Below are 16,314 nucleotides of genomic sequence, written 5' to 3' on the forward strand. Positions count from 1 at the left end.
ATGTGGTTAAGTATACTTTTACATTTTCAAGTAGTTTTAGTGAGGAACAGGTGAAATTTATGGGTGATGTATTTTATTTAATTTAGTATACCCACCACATGATCATTTAAGCATGTAATCATTGTTAAATGTTGTGAGATGTTTTACAGTTTTGCCTTGGTACTAACTGTGAAATTCGGCATGTGTTTTGATATTTTCATCTTTGTAGACTCTCTTAGGTTGGATTAGGCCTTTATTGAATATTTATTGAATAGTTCCAGATTATGAAGATATATTTAGAATATTGGAGAGAAGCCTGTTTTCTCTCTGTGTTTCTCAATTTCTGTGTCCCTGTAAATTAATTTGACAAGAGATGGGTTAATATAATAAAAGGCAGACAATGATAATTGATAGTAATATTTTTGCATTCATGGAGCTTAATTGAAAAGTGAAAACCCAAGGAAGCAATCTGAGTCAGGAGCTTGTGCACTGTTTTAGCTGAGGCTTATGAAAGGGGAGACGTGACCGCACAGGGAAATGGAGTGGGCTGCGTGCTGTGCACTGTGGGAAAGTGACGTCGGAACATATAAAGCCTGACTGATTTCAGAGACTCACAGACTGACTTGGGTGTGCCTCTCGGTCCTCTGCCTGCTGCAGAGGGACACTATCATTGAAAGACATTTGTGCCTCATTTTTAAGTAAGTAAGGAGAGACTAGAGAACCTTGCCTATCTGCTGATTCTCATTTGTCTTTAGCCTAAAATGTTCTTGATTCTGGTCACATTCTTGGTGAACTACTGTCAATTTTCCTCCAAAGGTGCTTAGACTTTCAGATCTCCACCTGCACGGTCATACGTGCAGTTGCTTGATGGGAAGAAAGGCTGACATTGCGTGCTGTACTTTTCCCTTCAGGTCGTTGAGTAGGCACAGGGAAAGTACCTGACGTCTTTTTAGCATAGGCTGTTGCAGAGGAGATTAATATTTGAAAGCATTGTTTTTGAAAGAGCAGTATGGTGCCATTTCTTGCTTTTCACTTTTCCTCTTTATTTACAGAGAAATTGAATAGAAAAGTGCTTATCTAGCTGAGCGGTTAGGAGCCTGGCCTAAACTTGGTGTCAGAGCTGGTATCTGGGATATTGTCCAATTAAGCATGTGCTAAATTATCTGCTACTCTATAGTGACTTAATTTTCTCCTGTTTCAGGCGGCTGTCTTTGCTGGGGACTTAAGCTACGCCATTGCTGGGTTGGTATTTTTAGAATACAAAGCAAGTGCACAGTGGTCTGCAGAGCTCTTGGTCATCAATTACCGAGGAGAACTTAGAAGTTACCTTGTCAGGTAAAAATGCATTGGAAAGCACTTGATGTAATGTTTATTTTTCTGATTTAGTGTTAGATACTGATTTTTTTTTTATTATCAATTTATAAGTAATTGCAAATACATTAGGCATGTTGAAAGACATCAAAACATCAAATCCCTGAGAGTATATATCACTGAGTTCATTATTTGATCATAGCTTTTTTTCTGAGACGAAATCTGCATATAGTGGGATTCTCAGGTCTTAGTTTTAGCTCCCCATTAGTTTGCTAGGTGCTGTGGTTTGTACCATTCAGACCTCTGTGAAGAAACTGAACATTACACTATGCTAGAGAGCTCCCTCCTCCCTCTCTGTTCCACATCTACCTCATAACAAATACCATTTTCAAAAGTTTTGATTTTTAATCATAAATTAGTTTTTCCCATTGAAATAGTTCACATCATTGGAATCATGTGATATATAATCTTTTGCTAAGTGAATCTCATTGATTTAGCATATTTTGAAATTTATCAGTTTTTGGCATATCATTACTTTATTCCATTTTACCAATGATTCATCTTTCGTAAATTGAATAAAATGTATTTACATATCGATACATAGATAGATAATGGTTTGTTTGTTCATTTGTTTATAGATAGACTTGTATGCAAACTGGATCATTTGTGACATTGGATCACAGCACAGATTGTACTGTGGCCATTCTGGCATTAGTCTTTATGGTTAAATATTCTTATTCCCCCTGGGTCATTACCTTCCTTTGGAATTGTTGGGCCATAGGATGGTGTAGTTTGTTTTTATATGAAACTACAGACTCTTAAACAATATGATTATTTCAGTCATAGCCACACTGTAATGCATCTGTTTTTTAAAATGTCCTCAAGAGTGTTTAGTGTTGTCTGTCTTTAAAGTGTAGCTGCTACAGCATCTACTGGTGTCCATGTGGTTTAATGGTACTTCGTTCTGTTGTGCTTTGTATAACTTTAGTGTTGGGACAAATCAGAGCTACCAAGAGAGTCACAGTTTCAGCTTTGCTGATCATTATCCGCATGGAGTAAATACCGCTATTTACCACCCCGGTCATAGGTAAGCAGTCATTGTTTTCCTATGTATTTGACTATTGGGTGCATATAGGAATCTTGCCTTCATCATTCTGTCCTCCTCTGTAAAATTATGTCTAATATTCGTAATATTGTTGTATTCACACGCTGATCCTTCTGCCTCTGGTCTGGCTTGGAGAACTTCTTTGAAGGAGACAAGACACTGGAAATTTCTTTGGGAAATTTGTCGTGTTCTATTAGACTTTTGGACCCTTCTCTTATTTGTAGATAGTACCTGTCTCAGTGTTACTGGGAGGGCTGAAGGACTGTGCGTGCAGTGCCTTTCAAGGCCTCAGTAGACATCACCTTTCCCCTTCAGAGTCAGGCTGATTGCTTGTTATTTACGCAGCTCCTCTCAATACCTTCTCTCTGTTCTTCAGATCTTCTCTGCTATTTGCATGTATTTTGTAATTTTTCCAAGTTACCTGTCTAGTTCTCTACGTGGAAGGAGTGTCAGGTTTTGAGTCAGATGCATGTAACATGAGTTCTGAACTTTTAGTTTGGTGTATGTCTACTGGTGACTCTTAACACTCTCTGCCATTGTTCTTCAGTCTCTAAGAATGTGCACAAGCTTTGTATGCCATTCGTGTACAAGTCTATAGCTTTTTGCTTAGAATTTTAAGAAATTTATATATGGTAAAAGAACTTGCATACATATAGTCATGGACATGCAGACACAGAGACACATGTGGAGACAGACAGATACACACATGAACACACAGACACACACAGGCACACATACAGACACACACACACACACACACACACACACACACACTAAGAGAAAACCCTGCCTTTCACCATGACTCTTGTTCCCTTTCCTCCTTTACAGTGTGATCACTTCTTCGTATTCAGTCTACTGTTTTGTTTCACATGAATGGAATCACACAGAAGGTTTAAATCTTGCCTTTTGATTTACACTGCTCTTCTAGTTCGTTTATTTCTTAACTACTAGTAGGATATTTCATTTTATCAATAGTGTGCAGTACAATCTCCTAGAAATGAAAGTTTGATTTTTTCAGGGTGTTTTAAAAGTTGTGAAAATCATATTGTGCTACTAATCATCATGCGTTTCTCTGGCACAAATGTTCATAAGTATCTGTAGGACGCAGAACCAGGACCTGACTGACTGCATTGTTAGGAACATACATCTCCGAGTTTATCAGATAAAGCCAAACATTTTTCATGGTAGTGGTATCAATTTACCATCAACATGTGACCTTTTCTATTCGTCTACAGTTTTTGGTTGTTGCTATGCTTTCTTCCCTTTTATTCAAAATCCGATTTTTGTCATACTATATATTGTGATGCCAGCTCCCGCCTTTCTGTTCCTCTCAGTTTCTCCCCATCCCCCCTCCATGTGCATTCCCTCTCTTTGTGTTTCTTCCTTAGAAAACTAACAGACATCTAGATGATGGTGATGATGATGATGATGATGATGATGATGATGATAAAACAACAACAAACAAATTGGAATCTGACAAAACAAGAAAGCAAGAAAAAGAGCAAAAAAAAAAAACGCAGAAGAAACATATAGATGCACACATATACACACACACACACACACACATTTATACACACAGGAATCCCATAAACATCCAAAACTAGAAGTCATAATATATACCTAAAGGCTCTATAAGGTTAAAAAATAATTCCCTGACAACATTTTGATACTAAGAACCTCCAAAGTTGTCATTGAATTTGCTTTGTGTGACCATCTGCTTGACATGGGACCTACCCTTAAGAATGACTTACTTTCATAGCAAGACTCCTTTGGAGAAAATTATTTTTCCATTTGCAAGTGGTTATCAGTTGAAGATTGTGTCAGGATTGGGAATGTGGGCATGTGTCCACTTCTCCTTTCAGCTCTAGGACTCCATCTGGTGTAGACCTGTGTAGGCCCTGTGCATGCTGCCTCAGTCTCTGTGAGTCTCTCCATTCATTGATTATGTCGATTTGGAGGGCCTTGTTTCCTTGGTGTCCTCCATCCCCTCTGACTCTAACACTTTTGCCTCCTCTTCCAAAGGCTTCCTCAAATGGAGGAATTTGATGAAAGCATCACATTTAGGGCTAACTATTCAAGGTCTCTTCCTGTCTCTGCATTTGTTTGGCTGTGGCCCTCTGTATCTGTTCCCATCTGCAGCAGGAGGAACAGTTCTCTGATGGTGTCCGAGCAAGGCACTGATCACAGAATGTCGTTAGGAGTCACTGTGTTGCTATGTTCTCTCAGTAGAACAGTAGTATTGCATCCCCCAGCTCCGTGGGCTGTCTAGTCTCAGGTTCTTGGTCACTTGGGCTGTGTTGGAGATGGATAGACCTTAAGTTCAATCCCATGTTGGTCGGCTTCTCTCACAGGAGTGTGCCACTATTGTACCAGTGTATTGTGCAGGTAGGTCATACTGGCAGAGCAAAGGATTTGTAGGTGATGTTTGCCTTTCTCATTTGTTAGTGTGCACAATACAATCCTCCAGTACCAAAAACCGTACTCCAAAGAGAGAAGTGCTCTAGGTGGGCAGCAGCTCCACGATCGGTGAATTGTGTGGGCATTGTCTTCAGCAATAGAGCCTTACAGTCAGTGTGTGGAGAGCTGCAAAACAGCCTTGGGAATTGGTACTCCTGGTGGTGGGATTAGTATCAGATTGAATGTCTATTGTGAAAGAATATCTCAGGGATGGAACAGGTGCAGCTCAGGGGTACATGTGTGTGGTCTTCAGTTCCTCCTTATACATTGCAAAAACTTAATAATGAAAAAGCAAAAATCTTATTGTAGTTCTAATTTGTATTTCTTTGGCTACTAATGATGTTGGACAGCTCTTCGTATGTTAACTGGCTGCTCCTGTTTACTCACTATGGATGCTTATCATAGGGTTTTTTAATTAGGTATTTTGGTCCTCACATTTAGTATAACCCGTATAATCTGCAGGTTCATTCTGTATGAGTGAGATTCATGGTGGATACTTCTCAAGGTGCCACTTGTCTTTACAGTTTTTCTTTCTTTTACCTTTTGTATTTGTGAATGATGTTTGAATATAATTTCTAGTCCTAAAATAATACTGTGCTCCAGATTCTTGTTTTCTACATGCATACATTGTTTTTAAGATTGAAGTAAAATGCTTACATTGTTTTTTTTTTTTTTTAAATTTTACATGTTATATATTGACTCCTCTTTGTGGACAGTGGTATTGATTTTTCTCACCCACTTGCTAGGTTTGTGCAATGCTTTGCTTTTGTCCTTTACTGCTCATACCATAGTTTTACTGGTGAGTACTCCTGTTATGCACCTGTTAGTGCAGGCGCAGCTAGAATGCTCGCAGCATTTCATTAGTGCATTTCCATTCTTTTGTTTTTTCTTTTTTTTTTTTTTTTCTTTTTTTCTGGAGCTGGGGACCGAACTCAGGGCCTTGCACATGCTAGGCAAGCGCTCTACCACTGAGCTAAATCCCCAACCCCGTGCATTTCCATTCTTATTAAGTCCGTGAGCATTGGTATCTCCTGTCTGCAGCTCTGCTAGACCAAGTAGAACTTACTGTAGAGCGGTCTACAGGCAACAAATAATGGCATGATATATGTGAGGAGTGATAAGGGCTAGTGAAAAAGTGATCAGAAGTGGAGAGTAAAGTGCAGATGACAGCTTGCAGTGGTTCTCAACCTGTGGGTCATCACCCTTTTGGGGGTCAAATGACCCTTTCGCAGTAGTTACATATCAGATACTCAGCATTTCAGATATCCTACATATCAGATATTTACATTATAAGTCATAACAATATCAAAATTATGGTTATGAAGTAGTAACAAAAACAATTTTATGGTTGGGTGTTACCACAACATGAGAAACTTTATTAAAGGGTAACAGCATTAGGAAGCATTAGGAAGGTTGAGAATCACTGGTCTACTAGTCTAGCTGTTGAGATGACTGGGCAGGCAAAGCTGCTTGTCATGAAACTTGATGACTTGAGTTAAGGAGATTAAGGGACTGAAAAGGAGAAAAACAGCTTCTACACATCACACACACACACACACACACACACACACACACACACACACACATTTAAAATATCATGTAGGTTAAAGACAGGCAAGAAGGTGAGGATGGTTGTTTTTTGTTAGGGTTCCTGCAGACAGAATAGCTAGCTCTTCAGTTGGAAATGTCCTTGTGTTGTCTAGGACTAGGGAGGCTGCTTTGGAAGGAGCCAGTTGACAAGTATATTAGTTATCTTAGGTCAAAAGGAGAATGCTGAGTGTTGAATCACATAGAGCTCTGTAGGCAATACATGTGACATGTGTTCCTTTAAAACCTACTCTCTGGCTAGTTAAAGATTTCTGTTAATTACCAGCCCAGGAATGCCAGTACATGCCTGTAATCCCAGCCTGCGAGAATCTAAGCATCCCACGGCATGTTTCATAGCGGGAATGGTCTATTTAATGAGTGGTAGAAAGGTGTACTCTTAACTAAAGGAGGCGCTCCTGTTGCTTCTGCAGTCATGGAACTCGATAGCATTGGCTTGGAGATGGATGACACTTATGTTTCTTGTTGAGTGTTGCTGTCATGCAGGGGTGAATGCAAATGTCCCACTGGGAAGGAGAAAACATTTGCTTTGCAGTTTATATTTTCACTGGGTGGTCTTTTTTTTAAATGAAAGAAGATAAAATATTTATCACTTTTCTGTTTCTCTAGAATATAAGCATGTGATATTCTTCTCATTCATTCATTATCTACAAGGTTGTTATAAGTACACAATAAATCAGCCACAGTAGAGTTTGGATAAATTGATAATACACAAACTCATGGTTTTTATGCAATTCATTGTGTTGTCTTGTGCTGCAAGCCTTGTTCAAGAAGAGAAATTGAGGTGGTGAATTGTGTAACATGAAACAGAAATTAATTGGGCAGCTTGGGATTCGGCTCTGTGGACATGCTTGGTTGTTTCCCCTCCATATCTCAGTCAGCCCCAGACGTGCACTTTATCTCCTTAAACTCTCAAACTATGCCCTGCCCCCTGCTTCCTCTAGTAGTCTGCCACCATTGTCTTCCTTTTCTTTTCTTTGATCTGCTGGCTTTATTTTTGTTTGTACTGTGGTCCTGGCTGAGCCCCTTACCTCTACTGCATTCTCAGAGGAAACATTACTGAATTTAAAATCGTTGTGAAAGATGTATTTATTTTATGTATATGAATATTTTGTATGAATGTATGTGTGTGTACCATGTGTGTGCTTAGTGTCCCCAGAGGTCAGAAGAGAGTGGAACTTGAGTTACACATGGTTGTGAGCCACTCTATGGATGCTGGGTTTTGAACCCAGGTACTCTGCGTGGGCAGCAAGTGCTTTAAACCAGTGCGCATTTCTCCAGCTTTGACACTGCACATTTATTACATGGTGGGTGGAATGCTTGCTGGAGGAGATCTGGAGTGCTCCCTGAACTTCAGGAGTGTATAGTCAATCTTGGTGGTCTATGCTCACAAATAATGTTGTTTAATATGACGTAATACAAGATGTGTATACATTTTAAATGACACTACTTTTAACAGTGTATAGTATTTTTAGTCTTTGTTCTTAATTCAATTGTAAATATTTATAAGCAAAATTTATTCTGCTTTGAATTTCCATCAGGTCTTTGATAATTACATAATTACTGTTTAGTTTTAGCCACTTTAGATTATTTCTCAACAATTTTGAAAGGCAGAGAAAATACTCCTCTTTTGGCGGGGGAGGAAGTGTCCTTTTGAAAAGATACTCATGCTAACAATTCTTGGTGACACTGGCCAACAGTTTCAGTACAACTCAGTGATCTCATTAAATAGGTAACGTGATGCAGCTGCTATTAAGTGTGATTTGCTACCTATTACTCTTCAAGATCTATTATGTCATGGTATATGTCACATTTCAAAGTAGCTGTTTTTGTTAGTCTGTTTGTTCTTGCTATCAGGAGATAATAGAGGCTTGGTTTTATTTTTTTTTTTCCTTTTTTGTTAAGACAAGTTTATTCTGGCTTATAGTTCTGAAGTTCTAAGTTCTGTGGGCATTATCTGGAGGATAGTTTTCATGCTGACAGAGAATCCTGTGGCCTTTCAGATAATCACATGGAAAGAGAGGGGGTGATGGAGGGAGAGAGCAAGGGGAAAGAGAGGTCCCAGCCCCCATCTGGTCTCTCCACCACTGAGTTTAATCATGGGGGTTCCTCCTAATTGTTTTCCCTAGTACTTATAAAGGCTTCCATCTCTTAGCGCTGCAGTTGGGTTAATTTTGTACACTCTTAGTACTTTACAACGGGGATCAAACTTCAGCACATGGAGCCAGAGCCTTGAGGTTACATGCAAACCACACCCAAGCCATAGCACTGTTGTATGAATAATTGAATAAGTGAGAAAGAACAAGAGGCCCTCTCTAGCCTTCATTTGGACAATTTAACACTCGAGGTTCATACAGTCAGTGGGAATAATTCAAGTCATAACTGCGCAGAGGGAAATTTCAAGTATTTGGATGATTGAAAAAACTGTTCTGGAAGCGAACTTTCTCTTAAGCCAAACTTGCAACATTTACAGAGAATAATAGCTGGGCCATCAGGTTGCCTCTCAGTGAGTGGTTGGCAGCGGTGAACTGTGTTGCTGAAGGATGGTTAGGTCGAGACTATCTTCCACACACACTAAGTGGGGCCATAGCTGTCCTGGGAGGCTCTGGAGGTGGAAGAGGACACAGTCTCTAGGGAAATGGGACTACTTTGAGGTAATGGAATGCTGAACGCTGAGGAGAGTGCTTTCTGAATGCTGATTGGGTCATTCCAGGTGGGTTATTACTTCCAGCTCTCTTTGTTTTGTAAACTGGAAGGGATTTCATACCACTAGATGGCAGATTCTTCCAACAATTACTTTATTTAAGACACTTAATGAACCATTTCTAGTTCTTGAAATGCATTTTCAGTGTGACTCAATTTCATCAGCATTACATAAGGTAAGTGCCGAGGGCCTTGTACTGCCTGTCTGTCCTTTCCTCAGGCAGGCAGCGGTGGCTGCCTCACTTGCTTTATTCCAGCTCGAGTTAACGTAGCAGCCTGCTCTTATTTTCGGGCACCCATGTTCCTGCTTTGACTTTTACAGTGCCAGTGTTCCAGCTGGAACAGTTTTCATCTGCCATTGGCTAAACTCTTCGTTTTTCAGGTAGGAGAGCTGAAGCTTAGAGGTTAAGCCAAGGACAAAGACTGTTCTCTTTGTGCAGCTACAGTTCCTTACATACTCCCTACAGAGGTGTTTCTGGAGTGAAACTCTCTGGGTCAAGGCTGTAAAGAATCAAAGATGAAGCATTCAGCTCCACCAAGTGCTGGAGTCGTGACTCGGTTTCAACAGTTGTACGCCACAGTGACTTGTGCTAAGTGTAAGGAACCGAGCGTGATTAAGTATTTGTGACGGTAACAGCCATCCGCACTTCCTCTCCTGCTTCTTGCTTGCTCTTTAGAGGCTGCAGGTACTCACTGCACTTTTTACAGTTGCTACAGCGGTGACAGCCTCAGCTGTGCTCTTGTGCAGCAGGCTCCCTTGGTTTGCGTGTCTGGGAGCCTTTCAAAGGCTGCTTCCTTGGGAAGCCCTTGCTGACGTCTTCCTCCATGCACTTCATGTCCCTGTGATGCTGTTTTGTACCTAGCTCCAAGGTTGCTGCTGTAGTCAGTGGTTCCTGGTGATTACTAATATTATCATCTACAGTGGATTGGTCCACGCTCATTTCTATGGAGGAGTATGCATCAAAAGCTGTGGACATAGGCAATGTACAGACAGGAACAGGAGCCTGCTAAGTAGGCCATGCACATTATATTCATTAACTATAAAGTGGGAGAGTTCAGGTACTCATCAGTGTCAAGAGAGTTAGAAATGGCCTTGTCTGATAGTCCTTCAATTGCTTACTGAATACTTTGTGTGCACTATTCATGAGAAAGACATGTCTTCAGACCACACACTTTTCTGCAAAGGTGTTTCAGCTTTATGCACTGACTCCCCAGACCATGATAGTTCCTGCTAATTCCCACAGAAGTTCACATTGAAGATATTAAGATGGAATGTCTTTTTCTCCCTCTTGGTTTTGTAAAGGAAACAGCTTTGTTTTTGAGTGCATGGCCTTGCCATGTCTGGAGATCACTGATTCGTAGCATCCTTCACTATGATGAAGTGATGTCTTCCTTTCAGTCTTTCCGCTTCCTTTGATGATCTCTGAGCCTCGGGGAGAGGGGGTGTGATACAGATCCGCTTAAGGCCCGACACTCTAGAGTCTCTTATGTTCTGTACTTTGACCAGTTGTGATTCTGTGTCTCAATTATTAACTTCACTAATGAAGGCCGAGAGCTGTACTAATATATGGGTGTAAAGACAAATAGTTAGGATCCGTTTAATAACCTGTCCATTTAGCTGAATAATAGTAGATTTTTCCCCTAGTGCCTATGACCCCAGCATGTTTTCTTGACCCAGTGAACAGTATTAGATGTGTTTCTCACAGCAGCCGTGACTGTATGTACAAGACTAAATCAGCTACAATTCCAGAATGGAGGAAGGAAGGGCTCAGAGTCCTACCCACAGCTGCAGAGCTGTTGGCCATTGATGACTGCTGGAGGAAGGAGAGTCAGACTAATTTGAAAGTGGGCCATGATAGGCTGTCCACTTTCTAGTGGGTGACCTTAGCCCAAGCTCACATAGTATTACACTTACTCAGTTGACTAAATAAAAACAGTACATGAGTTTGGGAGGGAAAAGTGATGAGGTATGGGAGGAGTTGGAGAGGAGTGAGGATAGAATTGTTTAAAACATGTTGTAGTTGTGCATGAAATTCTCAAGCAGTGAAAACACCACCACCACCACCACCACCACCACCACCACCACCACCACCACCACCACCACCACCACAACAACAACAAAAAAAAAAACCCAAAAATAAATCTACTTAAAACAAGGCAAAGGAAAAAAAAAATCAGCATTGTGAATCATGTGCTTTAGAGAGTTTTATTTATAATTAAAGGTTACATAAGTATCTTTATATGATAATATAGTTGTTCTTTATCTGATGGTATTAAATGTGAATTTGAACTTAAACCCTCAGCCCAGCACCTTCTGCCCATGCCCTGTATCTGAGTATTATTCATGAAGGAATTTAATGAAAGAGAAAATTAACATTATTACTATAAATTATTTTCTACCATATTTCCTGTTTGTAGACTTAATTTCTATAAAAATCTAGCAGCTATTTTAGTGGTAAGGCTGAGAATGCTCAAACTTAACTATTAACTTCCTGCCTCATTCCTATATTTAACCCTCTAAGAGGCAACTTTTATGATTTTATTTAAATTTAAAAAATTTTATTTTATGTATGTGTGTCTTACCTGCATCTGTGCCTATGCGCCATGTGTATATTGTGCCAATGGAGGCTAGAAGAGGGTTTTGGATCCTTTTGGACTGGAGTTGTGAACTTCATGTGGACACTGGGAATCGAACCAGCATCCTCAGAAAGATAGCCAGTGCTCTGAGCCAGCCTAGCTTTCATGATTTTAGTTTGTGACTTTTCATTATATTTAAAAAATATTTCACACTGTACATTGTAAATGCAGCCACACTAATAATGGTGATAGGTTCGTGTCCTTAAACATTCTTACCATCCCTAAACATTTGAACTGTAAATATAATCTCACCAGTTGATAAGAATTGTTATGTCCCCAAACCTTTGAGGAGGTGTCTTAGTTAAGATTTCTATTGTTACAACAAAACACCGTGACTGTCCTTGGGGCAGTGGAATTAGCATCAAAATACAGATAACTTCAGGGCAAACCACAACATTTCCCCCTTTTTGTCCAGTTAAAAAGCCTTTTCACTTACATATAAATTGAGTAAAATTTTAACCATTCTACAATTTGTAAAGCATATCACATTCTCAACACCCAGTCCATCACTATATCAGTAAAACAGAACATTTAGTTATCCATTCCAGTTTAAGAAAGGCTTAAATATATATATCTTGGCTAGCTTGTATACTGTCTGATAACTATCTAATAAAATATGTATTTTCAGAGTTAAACAGCCTGATAGGCTATGAGACTATAATCAGTCTTCAACCCGTCAGAAATTTTGAATGACCAAATATCTATACACATAGGAAGCCTAACATGGCTTCCAGAACTGAGAGGTTGTAGAGACAAATCTCCACTAGCACAGTCCCCTGTTAGCAACATCTTCAGTGCAAGTCTTCAGCCTTCTGGCCCAAAATCAACTGACAGACTCTTGAAATGCAGGTTTTTGAAGGGCTGATCACCCTGTCTTAGCAGAGTTTATCAGTCAACTATTCTGCATAATTTGTCCTTTTCTGGACAGTATTAGTCTGCAGATGAAACAGGCAGTTTTGTCTAGTGGCTGCCTAGCCACAAAGTATTGCCTCACCTGGAGGTAGAGATGTTCACATTCTTCATTAAATCCACCAAAGGGTAACTGTTAGGAGCAGATGTGTCTCAGCAAAAGATAAATAACTTTAAATCTCAAATTTTGTGGATTTCTGACGTTTTTGAAAACCATCTCCCTATATAAGACAATCTGGACTGTTGTCTCCATATCCTAAATTTTATCCTGAAAGCACTCTCACAAACTCAGAGCCATGACTTTGCTATTTGAATCTTAACTCACAGGTGTAATCAACTCAGAAATTTGTAATGACAACAATAGAAGGACTGGCTTTAAACCTTGTAAACTTTTTTGACAAAAAAATTCTATACCAAAACAAAGATACGATTTAAGCTTAGTTACCAAATGAGATTATGATTGTACAATTCAATCTAGCTAATTCCTCCCTGTCAAATTACAACCAATTTTAAATTCCTCATAAAAACAACTTTAGAATAACCACTTTCAGCCCCTCAAAGTCCAGGGAATTGGGGCAAGGACTCCTCTATAACTTCTTCAAGCTGTACATGGGCGTTGAGATGTCCTTGGGTGTAGGGGTTAGGAAGAATGAAACAAATGCTGTAGCTGATATGTCCTGACTGGTCCCAGCTGAACGTCCTTGAGACCAGGAATCCAAGTAGGCACACTCTGTAAGATACAACTCTCAAGACAAAAGTTTAGAATCGAGATATCTTTTTGTTTGATTCTCCTGAATAAATTTTTCAGGCGGTCTACCTCTATCAAATCTGATCAGTAGGACTCTGTGAGGTTTCCAGAGCCTAATCACACTTTTTAAAAACACAAAGACAAAATCTTTCTCCCAAAATACTGTGTTCCTTAGTCTGAAACCAGAAAAGCTTGTATCTTGCACTCGCTCCCAGAGTAATAATATAATCAAAAAACTCAAAGTCACACCCATCATGAATACTAAACAATTTTTAAAAAGGAAGTAAGCTAAACAATGAGCCTGATAGGCTTTGTACTCTATGATATCAGGAAATTAACCCAAAATTCCTGTGGAGCCCTCGTTAAGAGAATTCGAGTTTCCTGTTGTGGTAATTATCAAAAGTAACCACAAACCCTCGCTAGCCGGCATCAACGAGCCATATGGCCTTTAGCGGGGTAATTCATAAAACAAACCAAATACCTTTTATCAATTCCAGTATCAATAAGCAACACATCAAACCAGGACTTTAGCCCAAAATATCTCAATCTGTCAAATTGCCCGGAGCCACAGATTTTTATTTAACCTTAATAACTTCTATAATATATGCCTGCATTCACTCTCCCTGGTGTTACAGACATTTGTCACAACTCTTTACTTGGAGTTAGTGACCAATTTTTCCCTATCTAAGTTCCGAACCATAGATGAAAATCCCCAAATGATTCTACCCCGTGATTTGGGTAATCTCTGTACTCTCCTTAAAACAAACTTAAACACCTTCTATCAATTCTAAAACCAACAAACAACTTAAAACTCAGGACTTTAGCCCAAAATATATCCATCTGTTAAGCTCTCTACCCGGAGCCACAGATTTTTCTTAAACCTTAATAACTTCTACATATATGCCTGCATTCACTCTCCCTGGTGTTACAGACATTCATCACAACTCTCTACTTGGAGGTAGTGACTGATTTTTCCCTATCTAAGTTCTGAACCATGGATGAAAATCCCCACCTGATTCAGGTAATCTCTTTACTCTCTTCTTTCTAAAAACAAACTCAATCACCTTTTAATAATACCTGTCATTAAGAAGTAGCTTGTCTAACTAGAATTTCAACCCAAAATTCCCGTGGAGCCCACGTTAAAAAGAATATGATTATCCTGAAAGACTTTCTAAACAACTTTCTTTAAAAAGCAGCTTTTAATCTCTAACTCTCTGATCTGCCATTACTTCTCACACAACAGGGGACCTACAGCCTGCCAGCCCAGGTGGCTTCCCCATTTCTTTGTTTGAATTCCCACACTTAAGATATCACATGACTTAACATGGCGCTGGCCTCCTCTTACTTAGAAAATAAAAACTTTCTCTCAACTCTCAGGATTACTAGTGGATTCTTGCCCATCACCTTGGCTCGCCATCTGTTGTTGTAAAAATATAAAAATAAAAAAGTAACGGTCGTCTTTTACCCTGCTAGGTCCACACCACGGTGTCCCAAGATATCTGCTAGATATCTTGGCGGAAACACAGCCCAGCCGCACACTTTCCTATACTCAAACCCTCACATAAAAGAACACATAACACAATAATCTTAGATCCAGTTGGTAAGATATAATTGCCCACTTAAACATACAAAGCCCGGTACCATCCATCTATTAATAACAACCTGTAAATATACAGAGCAGAATTTTAACATCACCTGCCATGGCTTCTCCCCTCTCTCCGTCTCTGTCCCCGTCTCTGTGCTTTAATTTTCTAAGGCTGCTCTAACACACCATCATGAACTTGATGGCATAGATACATTGATCTCAGCTTCAGGAGGTCAGAGGTTGAAATGAGCATTAGTGGGCTAGTCAAGTTACCCTGCCTCTCTTCAAAGCTGGCCTAGTTCAGTTGAGTCCTTCCCAGATTGCTTCATTCTGAGCCTGACACTCAGCTTTTAAGGTCCTTGTGATTACCTAGACCCACCTGGGAAAGCCAAGATAATTTCTCCTTGAGGGAGTTGATTGGCAACTTTACTTCTCTCTGCTGCCTAGCATGGAAGGTGTGAAGGAGGACTGGAAGACAGCTGTCATTTTTTACAGTAGTGTAGTTCTTTTTGACAGTCCTTGGACTTATACTGGTCTCAGGTGAAATACTGAGTGGTCTTCATGTGATGTCATGTGGTACATGGTGGTACACACCTGTAACCACAGCGTTTGTGAGGCAAGGCAGGAGGATTGTGAATTTGAGGTCAGCCTTGGCTTTATAGTAAGACTGTGTCTCAAAGGTGGGGGGGGCAAAGTATGGGTAATATGGTTATATAATTCGATCTTTTGATATGTCAGGTGTAAGGAACCTTAGGAAGTGGTTCTTTTTTTTTCTAAAAAGAATAAATTCTTAAAAATAAAAAAAATTGAATGTTTCAAGTTGTGTATATGTGATTAAAGTGCATCCTCTTGTCAAACTTGGAAACTTTGTGATGATGAAAAGGATTTGACACTGTCCTGTCACTTGAAACAGTGGTAGATGGTGTGACTACAGCACTGTGTGAGCAGAGGTCCAGGGAACCTTTGCTGGGAAGTCTGTCACTCTCTTAGGTAGTGGCAATGAAACTCTTCATTATTATTATTATTATTATTATTATTATTAATTTAATCATTAAGAGGTACAAATATTCTTTTTCCTATTATTTCTGTTGTCTGTTGCCATTGACAATAACCTGTTGACAATGGATGTTTTCCTGTCAATGTATCAAAAATTACCTTTAGTTTTTAAATTATTATTTACTAATTGTTATTCATGTGTGTGTGTGTGTGTGTGTGTGTGTGTGTGTGTGTGTGTTCATGTGCAAGTGCATATATGTGCCATGGCATGTGTGTGGA

The 16,314-nt window shown here is 39.6% G+C and overlaps 1 protein-coding gene across 1 annotated transcript in view; it reads left to right on the plus strand.

Moving 5' to 3' along the window:
* Positions 1–16,314, plus strand: part of Nbas (NBAS subunit of NRZ tethering complex) — a 367,894-nt gene that overhangs the window by 19,992 nt on the left and 331,588 nt on the right. Inside the window, 2 exon segments of the mRNA XM_032907488.1 lie at positions 1,181–1,314; positions 2,279–2,377. Of these exon segments, the coding sequence (XP_032763379.1) occupies positions 1,181–1,314; positions 2,279–2,377 (233 nt within the window).

Source organism: Rattus rattus, chromosome 7 (genome assembly GCF_011064425.1).
Source record: "Rattus rattus isolate New Zealand chromosome 7, Rrattus_CSIRO_v1, whole genome shotgun sequence".
Lineage (NCBI taxonomy): Eukaryota > Metazoa > Chordata > Mammalia > Rodentia > Muridae > Rattus > Rattus rattus.